The 10,792-nt window shown below is 47.6% G+C and overlaps 1 protein-coding gene across 1 annotated transcript in view; it reads left to right on the forward strand.

Annotated features, from left to right (window-relative positions):
• Positions 1–893: 893 nt before the first annotated feature.
• LOC123995851 (thyrotropin-releasing hormone-degrading ectoenzyme-like) overlaps positions 894–10,792 on the forward strand; it is a 46,728-nt gene continuing 36,829 nt past the window's right edge. Inside the window, exon 1 of the mRNA XM_046299531.1 lies at positions 894–1,658. Coding sequence (XP_046155487.1) covers positions 934–1,658 — 725 coding nt within the window. The 5' untranslated portion in view covers positions 894–933. The remainder of the gene's footprint in view (positions 1,659–10,792) is intronic.

Here is a 10,792-nt window from a genome sequence, read left to right on the forward strand (position 1 = left end):
GCCTGTCGTAGCCCCCCCCCCTCTTGACTACAGTTGAAGTCTTTTCCCATATAGACCTATATAATTTCCTGACTAGGCGTTGTTTCTATCCATCCTACAGTATTCTCACCAAGCGAGGAGATGAGCCCGCTATTCTGCACGGAGGGAGGGAGAGCTCTCCTACTCTGTCCTACTGCGCATTTCGCAATGTTCTAGGTCTATTTGTTCTCTGGCAAAGCAAGAGGGGCTGGGAAACTCATTCGCTCTCTGGCGTTGGTAATTGTTTTTTTTCTCCTAACTGGTTGAAATCCGTCGTGAGTTCCTTCTTACAAGAAGAAGTAGGCTGAGATTCCTACGGCGCTGAATGAGAGAGAGAGAGAGAGAGAGAGAGAGAGAGAGAGAGAGAGAGAGAGAGAGAGAGAGAGAGAGAGAGAGAGAGAGAGAGAGAGAGAGAGAGAGAGAGGAGAGAGAGACGGAAAAGAGAGAGAGAGAGTCCTTTATATTGTAGATGTGGGAGCAGCTCTCAATATGAGCACACAGCTCGGAGGGTGAGGACCATCAGTAACAGCATCACCAGCACCAGCAGCAGCGGCAGCATCAGTCCCCGCGATGGATTGTGTTCTGTGCAACACTCTGTGTGCGCGGAGATGGAGGCCGTGAAGGCAGATAGATAACAATCAGGATAGCATATTAAACTCCAATACCCGAGCTCGTGATTTAAACCGTGATTTCAATCCATCAGGAAAGTTGATTTCGGGCACTTTTATGATTCCGCGTCTCATTTGCTACCGTCGGCCACTTCAACGGGGCATCAGCTGTGCTCATCTCCTCCACATCTTCCTGACTATTCTAAGTGGCAGCTACTAGACCTGACTGATGACACTCTGTTATCGGGATTTCCTTTCTCTTTATGCCCGGACCCCAACCAAGCCTCATATTCTGATTGGGCAGAGTATGTCTTTGGAGGATAAGCTTGGCAACAAGGGCTTATCATTCACTCCGATGGGGATAGAGGATAATAACATGAGGAACGGCAGAGGCCTGTCGGACCAATGGGCTGATAGCATGGTGGTTCGGCCCCGGACAACGGAGCGAAGCATCACCGTCCACAAGAAACTGGTCCTGGGGTTCGCCATCTCCATCCTCACCCTCATCGTCGTCACGGCCATCGCGGTTCTCCTCAGCGTCCGGTTCGAGGAGTGCGCTGGGGAGAGCAGCTCACGAGGGGGCAATGGCTCTAACGCCAAGTTCAACGGGTCACGGGATGGGAACGGGAACCACAAAGATGAAGAAGCCCAGCCGTGGAGACACCTCCGGTTACCGACATCTCTCCGGCCCCGGCACTACGACCTGCGTCTCTCAGTATACATGGATAACTTCACCTTCTCCGGGGAAGTGAACATTGAATTCGAGTGTGTGAACTCGACCAAATTCATTGTGCTTCACACCGACCGCCTCGAGGTGGAGAAAGTGGCGGTTTACTCGGATAATAAAAAACCCGGTGTCATGAGAATCCACCGCCAATTCCATTACCCGGGAAACCAGGTTTATGTGATCGCTTTGCACAGGGAACTGAAGCCCATGAGGACGTATAAAGTAAACATTACTTTCGACGCTCAAATAGAAAGTGAACTCCTGGGATTTTTCCGCAGCTCATATATGCTGCAGGGAGAGAGAAGGTAACCCTTTACATTTACAGTTACTCTATGCATCCACACCCCATGGCATGATGACGTGTGAGTTAGCGTTGTGTTTATAGCCTGTACAGTCCACTAACCTACAGCCTGTACAGTCCACTAACCTATAGCCTGTACAGTCCACTAACCTACAGCCTGTACAGTCCACTAACCTATAGCCTGTACAGTCCACTAACCTACAGCCTGTACAGTCCACTAACCTACAGCCTGTACAGTCCACTAACCTACAGCCTGTACAGTCCACTAACCTATAGCCTGTACAGTCCACTAACCTATAGCCTGTACAGTCCACTAACCTATAGCCTGTACAGTCCACTAACCTATAGCCTGTACAGTCCACTAACCTACAGCCTGTACAGTCCACTAACCTATAGCCTGTACAGTCCACTAACCTACAGCCTGTACAGTCCACTAACCTATAGCCTGTACAGTCCACTAACCTATAGCCTGTACAGTCCACTAACCTACAGCCTGTACAGTCCACTAACCTACAGCCTGTACAGTCCACTAACCTACAGCCTGTACAGTCCACTAACCTACAGCCTGTACAGTCCACTAACCTACAGCCTGTACAGTCCACTAACCTACAGCCTGTACAGTCCACTAACCTATAGCCTGTACAGTCCACTAACCTACAGCCTGTACAGTCCACTAACCTATAGCCTGTACAGTCCACTAACCTATAGCCTGTACAGTCCACTAACCTATAGCCTGTACAGTCCACTAACCTATAGCCTGTACAGTCCACTAACCTATAGCCTGTACAGTCCACTAACCTACAGCCTGTACAGTCCACTAACCTATAGCCTGTACAGTCCACTAACCTACAGCCTGTACAGTCCACTAACCTACAGCCTGTACAGTCCACTAACCTATAGCCTGTACAGTCCACTAACCTACAGCCTGTACAGTCCACTAACCTACAGCCTGTACAGTCCACTAACCTACAGCCTGTACAGTCCACTAACCTATAGCCTGTACAGTCCACTAACCTACAGCCTGTACAGTCCACTAACCTACAGCCTGTACAGTCCACTAACCTACAGCCTGTACAGTCCACTAACCTACAGCCTGTACAGTCCACTAACCTATAGCCTGTACAGTCCACTAACCTACAGCCTGTACAGTCCACTAACCTACAGCCTGTACAGTCCACTAACCTATAGCCTGTACAGTCCACTAACCTACAGCCTGTACAGTCCACTAACCTACAGCCTGTACAGTCCACTAACCTATAGCCTGTACAGTCCACTAACCTACAGCCTGTACAGTCCACTAACCTATAGCCTGTACAGTCCACTAACCTACAGCCTGTACAGTCCACTAACCTACAGCCTGTACAGTCCACTAACCTATAGCCTGTACAGTCCACTAACCTACAGCCTGTACAGTCCACTAACCTACAGCCTGTACAGTCCACTAACCTATAGCCTGTACAGTCCACTAACCTTATTCCCCCCCCCCCCTCAAATGAAACAGATGAGACATTATATTACGAAGCAGCCTTTACTTTTGATCAGGTTTTGTCCTGTCATGTCTGTCTCTCAACCCAAGTGCCTACTTCAAAGCAGCGCGTGACGCTGTCATCTGAACTCTGAGTCCCACGGTAACACGCGCCCGTTTTGGGCTTCAAGCCCCTTTCAAAACATTGAGTTCTGTATCCGCTGATAACCAACCATTAGTGTGTGTAATTAATGAGGGACTGCGCCTGTTCAACTTCGACACCCTCTGGTGGCATTCTTTAAAATAAAAGCATTACATTGTATAATACCCTTATAAAGTACATTTTGGTATCAAAACTATACATCCTACAACAGATATGAACAGCCTAGAGCGGTGTTTGTGAGACAGGGAAACGGTGTTTGTGAGACAGGGAAACGGTGTTTGTGAGACAGGGAAACGGTGTTTGTGAGACAAGGAAACGGTGTTTGTGAGACAGGGAAACGGTGTTTGTGAGACAAGGAAACAGTGTTTGTGAGACAGGGAAACGGTGTTTGTGAGACAGGGAAACGGTGTTTGTGAGACAGGGAAACGGTGTTTGTGAGACAGGGAAACGGTGTTTGTCAGACAGGGAAACAGTGTTTGTGAGACAGGGAAACGGTGTTTGTCAGACAGGGAAACAGTGTTTGTGAGACAGGGAAACGGTGTTTGTCAGACAGGGAAACAGTGTTTGTGAGACAGGAAACGGTGTTTGTCAGACAGGGAAACAGTGTTTGTGAGACAGGGAAACGGTGTTTGTCAGACAGGGAAACAGTGTTTGTGAGACAGGGACACGGTGTTTGTGAGACAGGGAAACGGTGTTTGTGAGACAGGGAAACGGTGTTTGTGAGACAGGAAACGGTGTTTGTGAGACAGGGAAACGGTGTTTGTGAGACAGGGAAACTGTGTTTGTGAGACAGGGAAACAGTGTTTGTGAGACAGGGAAACTTTGTTTGTGAGACAGGGAAACGGTGTTTGTGAGACAGGGAAACAGGGAAACGGTGTTTGTGAGACAGGGAAACGGTGTTTGTGAGACAGGGAAACAGTTTTTGTGAGACAGGGAAACAGTGTTTGTGAGACAGGGAAACAGTGTTTGTGAGACAGGGAAACAGTTTTTGTGAGACAGGGAAACAGTGTTTGTGAGACAGGGAAACGGTGTTTGTCAGACAGGGAAACAGTGTTTGTGAGACAGGGACACGGTGTTTGTGAGACAGGGAAACGGTGTTTGTGAGACAGGGAAACGGTGTTTGTGAGACAGGGAAACGGTGTTTGTGAGACAGGGAAACGGTGTTTGTGAGACAGGGAAACTGTGTTTGTGAGACAGGGAAACAGTGTTTGTGAGACAGGGAAACTTTGTTTGTGAGACAGGGAAACGGTGTTTGTGAGACAGGGAAACAGGGAAACGGTGTTTGTGAGACAGGGAAACGGTGTTTGTGAGACAGGGAAACAGTTTTTGTGAGACAGGGAAACAGTGTTTGTGAGACAGGGAAACAGTGTTTGTGAGACAGGGAAACAGTTTTTGTGAGACAGGGAAACAGTGTTTGTGAGACAGGGAAACAGTGTTTGTGAGACAGGGAAACGGTGTTTGTGAGATACCGAAAACTGTTCTCCCCAAAAAACGTTTGTAAATTCCAAACGGTTTGACAAAACAAACTGTTATGACCCATCTATGAACAGCCTCTCACCAACACACACCGGTTTGGCTCTATGATGACGCTCACAAGCCACACAGAGTTGTTAGAAGGTAAAGGGTTCTTCTACATAGAAGACCATAGGAAATCCCAGGTCATAGTGTCTATAATACTGTAAGGGGTTAATCTAGAAGACCATAGTAAATCCCAGGACATAGTGTCTACAATACTGTAAGGGGTTAATCTAGAAGACCATAGTAAATCCCAGTTCATAGTGTCTATAATACTGTAAGGGGTTAATCTAGAAGACCATAGTAAATCCCAGGTCATAGTGTCTATAATACTGTAAGGGGTTCATCTACATAGAAGACCATAGTAAATCCCAGGTCATAGTGTCTATAATACTGTAAGGGGTTAATCTAGAAGACCATAGTAAATCCCAGTTCATAGTGTCTATAATACTGTAATAAACTCACATAGTCTCTGTCACAATCTCCATACAGTCGTCACCGACGAGTTAGATACTAATTTCCCACTGAGTAAACAATTTCTGTACTTACAGAATTATTATAAATGACATTTTATAACGTTTTTGCTCGGTGGAACTTTTTCTCAATTAAACTAACAAATGCAACTGTTGGTCAAATAGTTTTTGGTTATCATGAAAAGCAAAACTGGGTAAAACAGGTCAATGTTCTGTGCTGTAAATATGAGGGCAGACGAAGCAGATGAATGAAAGGAGTGAGTTTCTGCATCTTCACTGTGGTCGACCTGGAACCAATGGAGTTATTAGCCTAGGCAGCGTAGCCTAGTGGTTAGAGCGTTGGACTTGTAACCGGAAGGTTGGGAGTTCAAACCCCCGAGCTGACAAGGTACAAATCTGTCGTTCTGCCCCTGAACAGGCAGTTAACCCACTGTTCCCAGGCCGTCATTGAAAATAAGAATGTGTTCTTAACTGACTTGCCTGGTTAAATAAAGGTAAAATTACAAAAAAAAATTTGCAAGATAAACACTGACAAATATATATTTACATGTGTTACTTTTTATACCGCACCCCAGTTGGCCTTTCATGCCCGATCACGCAAGTTGAATTCAGTCCATCTACTCTTACTTCTGTTGAGTTCTACCAACATGTTTCCTCAATTGATATTTGCAAATGCAAGTGCCTTAGTGAATGAGTCTGTTCGATCTACATCTGCAGTGTTAGTTTGCATGGAGTAACATAATGGCATTGGCATTCATTTCAGAATAAATAGCCAGTTAAGCGCTCTCAGCAGTGTAAGTCCTTCTGGGAGCCTCTGTCCAATATTCACATTCAGTGGTCGAACACAAACCGCGACAACGTTGCAATCTGTTTTACTGGAAACATAATGCGTCATGGTGTAGTGTACAACGGCCACGTTGTCCTCAGCCCTCACTCCATACGGCCACGTCGTCCTCAGCCCTCACTCCATACAGCACTGTATCTGTAGCCCTCACTCCATACGGCCACGTCGTCCTCAGGTCTCACTCCATACTGCACTGTATCTGCAGGCCTCACTCCATACAGCACTGTATCTGCAGGCCTCACTCCATACAGCACTGTATCTGCAGGCCTCACTCCATACAGCACTGTGTCCTCAGCCCTCACTCCATACAGCACTGTATCTGCAGGCCTCACTCCATACAGCACTGTGTCCTCAGCCCTCACTCCATACAGCACTGTGTCCTCAGCCCTCACTCCATACAGCACTGTATCTGCAGGCCTCACTCCATACAGCACTGTATCTGCAGGCCTCACTCCATACTGCACTGTATCTGCAGGCCTCACTCCATACAGCACCATGTCCTCAGCCCTCACTCCATACAGCACTGTATCTGCAGCCCTCACTCCATACAGCACTGTATCTGCAGCCCTCACTCCATACAGCACTGTATCTACAGCCCTCACTCCATACAGCACTGTATCTACAGCCCTCACTCCATACAGCACTGTATCTACAGCCCTCACTCCATACAGCACTGTATCTGCAGCCCTCACTCCATACAGCACTGTATCTGCAGCCCTCACTCCATACAGCACTGTATCTGCAGCCCTCACTCCATACGGCCACGTCGTCCTCAGCCCTCACTCCATACAGCACTGTGTCCTCAGCCCTCACTCCATACAGCACTGTATCTGCAGGCCTCACTCCATACAGCACTGTATCTGCAGGCCTCACTCCATACTGCACTGTATCTGCAGGCCTCACTCCATACAGCACCATGTCCTCAGCCCTCACTCCATACAGCACTGTATCTGCAGCCCTCACTCCATACAGCACTGTATCTGCAGCCCTCACTCCATACAGCACTGTATCTACAGCCCTCACTCCATACAGCACTGTATCTACAGCCCTCACTCCATACAGCACTGTATCTGCAGCCCTCACTCCATACAGCACTGTATCTACAGCCCTCACTCCATACAGCACTGTATCTGCAGCCCTCACTCCATACAGCACTGTATCTGCAGGCCTCACTCCATACAGCACTGTATCTACAGCCCTCACTCCATACAGCACTGTATCTACAGCCCTCACTCCATACAGCACTGTATCTGCAGCCCTCACTCCATACAGCACTGTATCTGCAGCCCTCACTCCATACAGCACTGTATCTACAGCCCTCACTCCATACAGCACTGTATCTGCAGCCCTCACTCCATACAGCACTGTATCTGCAGCCCTCACTCCATACAGCACTGTATCTACAGCCCTCACTCCATACAGCACTGTATCTACAGCCCTCACTCCATACAGCACTGTATCTGCAGCCCTCACTCCATACAGCACTGTATCTGCATCCCTCACTCCATACTGCACTGTATCTGCAGCCCTCACTCCATACAGCACTGTATCTGCAGGCCTCACTCCATACAGCACTGTATCTGCAGGCCTCACTCCATACAGCACTGTATCTGCAGGCCTCACTCCATACAGCACTGTGTCCTCAGCCCTCACTCCATACAGCACTGTATCTGCAGGCCTCACTCCATACAGCACTGTGTCCTCAGCCCTCACTCCATACAGCACTGTATCTGCAGGCCTCACTCCATACGGCACTGTATCTACAGCCCTCACTCCATACAGCACTGTATCTGCAGTGTACCATGTTGGTCAGTCAGTTATTCTATAAGCCCCGTGAGGTAAGACCTTGTTCCATTGGTCAGTCAGTTATTCTATAAGCCCCGTGAGGCAAGACCTTGTTCCATTGGTCAGTCAGTTATTCTATAAGCCCCGTGAGGCAAGACCTTGTTCCATTGGTCAGTCAGTTATTCTATAAGCCCCGTGAGGCAAGACCTTGTTCCATTGGTCAGTCAGTTATTCTATAAGCCCCGTGAGGCAAGACCTTGTTCCATTGGTCAGTCAGTTATTCTATAAGCCCCGTGAGGCAAGACCTTGTTCCATTGGTCAGTCAGTTATTCTATAAGCCCCGTGAGGCAAGACCTTGTTCCATTGGTCAGTCAGTGAGAAGGTCAGGGCCACACACACACACACACAACATTGACTGGACCGCAGTCAGTCAACAGGCCAATGGGTGTGACAGTCTGTCCATGTACTGTAGATACTGCCTCATGCATTTACCATGAGCAGTGGAAGGGGAGTGTGTGTCATTTATCATGAGTAGTGGAAGGGGAGTGTGTGTCATTTATCATGAGTAGTTGAAGGGGAGTGTGTGTCATTTATCATGAGTAGTGGAAGGGGAGTGTGTGTCATTTATCATGAGCAGTGGAAGGGGAGTGTGTGTGTCATTTATCATGAGCAGTGGAAGGGGAGTGTGTGTCATTTATCATGAGTAGTGGAAGGGGGAGTGTGTGTCATTTATCATGAGTAGTGGAAGGGGAGTGTGTGTGTCATTTATCATGAGCAGTGGAAGGGGAGTGTGTGTCATTTATCACGAGTAGTTGAAGGGGGAGTGTGTGTCATTTATCATGAGTAGTGGAAGGGGGAGTGTGTGTGTCATTTATCATGAGTAGTGGAAGGGGGAGTGTGTGTCATTTATCATGAGCAGTGGACGGGGGAGTGTCTACTTTAGACCAGAGTCCTATTCCCTATATAGTGCACTACTTTAGACCAGGATCCACAGGGTCACTATTTCTAGAAATAGGTCGCCATTTTGTGAGTCACGCTGATCGTCATCTGAACTCTGCGTATTGAACAACGGCTCCCAGCAGCAGGTCGGTCACACAGCCACACGCCTAACATCCAGTCTGGTAGATAAGTGACTTGGTGACTTGTACCGTAGGTTCAGTCGAGCGCCGGGGCAGCTGGCTGGGGGGTCGTTAAAGGACATGACTTCAGTCATTTGTAAATCAATGCTAATTACACATGATTGGATCGACCGTGACGACAAACAGAGGATTCACCGCGAATGGAACCCTGTTCCCTATGTAGTACACTACTTTAGACCATACCCTATGTAGTGCACTACTTTAGACCAGGGCCCTATTCCCTATATAGTGCACTACTTTAGACCAGAGCCCTACTCCCTATATAGTGCACTACTTTAGACCAGAACCCTACTCCCTATATAGTGCACTACTTTAGACCAGAACCCTACTCCCTATATAGTGCACTATTTTAGACCAGAGCCCTATTCCCTATACAGTGCACTACTTTAGACCAGAGCCCTATTCCCTATATAGTGCACTACTTTAGACCAGAGACCTATTCCTTATATAGTACACTACTTTAGACCAGAGTCCTATTCCCAATATAGTGCACTACTTTAGACCAGAACCCTATTCCTTATGTACTGCCTTACTTTAGACCATTCCCTATATAGTGCACTACTTTAGACCAGAGCCCTATTCCCTATATAGTGCACTACTTTAGACCATTTCCTATATAGTGCACTACTTTAGACCAGAGCCCTATTCCCTTTATAGTGCACTACTTTAGACCATAACCCTACTCCCTATATAGTGCACTACTTTAGACCAGAGCCCTATTCCCTATATAGTGCACTACTTTAGACCATTCCCTATATAGTGCACTACTTTAGACCATTCCCTATATAGTGCACTACTTTAGACCATTCCCTATATAGTGCACTACTTTAGACCATTCCCTATATAGTGCACTACTTTAGACCATTCCCTATATAGTGCACTACTTTAGACCATTCCCTATATAGTGCACTACTTTAGACCATTCTCTATATAGTACACTACTTTAGACCAGAGTCCTATTCCCTATATAGTGCACTACTTTAGACCATTTCCTATGTAGTGCACTACTTTAGACCAGAAGCCTATGCAGTAGTGCACTAATAGTGTGCCATCTGGGACTCAGACAGAGAACGTGTTTCAGAACAGAGGTACAGGACAGGACATTAGGTTTTAGTACTGTAACAAATAGTTTTCATAACAGCCATCGCCATATTGGATAAATATTGATTGATCTTATATATAGCTTTTGCATTCCAGATGGACGCTCAAAGCGTTTTATAGTGTAAGAGAGGGGGACATGAGCCTGAGTGCCAGTCTGTTTGTGTTATCATGCCAACTCCCTGTCACAACTCCCTGTCACAACTCCCTGTCACAACTCCCTGTCACAGCTCCCTGTCACAACTCCCTGTCACAGCTCCCTGTCACAGATCCCTATCACAGCTCCCTGTCACAACTCCCTGTCACAACTCCCTGTCACAACTCCCTGTCACAGCTCCCCTGTCACAACTCCCTGTCACAACTCCCTGTCACAGCTCCCTGTCACAGCTCCCTGTCACAGCTCCCTGTCACAGCTCCCTGTCACAGCTCCTATCACAACTCCCTGTCATAGCTCCCTGTCACAGCTCCCTGTCACAGCTCCCTGTCACAGCTCCCTGTCACAGCTCCCTATCACAATTCCCTGTCATAGCTCCCTGTCACAGCTCCCTATCACAACTCCCTGTCATAGCTCCCTATCACAGCTCCCTGTCACAGCTCCCTGTCACAGCTCCCTATCACAACTCCCTGTCACAGCTCCCTGTCACAGCTCCCTGTCA

The sequence above is a fragment of the Oncorhynchus gorbuscha genome, linkage group LG14 (assembly GCF_021184085.1).
Source record: "Oncorhynchus gorbuscha isolate QuinsamMale2020 ecotype Even-year linkage group LG14, OgorEven_v1.0, whole genome shotgun sequence".
Lineage (NCBI taxonomy): Eukaryota > Metazoa > Chordata > Actinopteri > Salmoniformes > Salmonidae > Oncorhynchus > Oncorhynchus gorbuscha.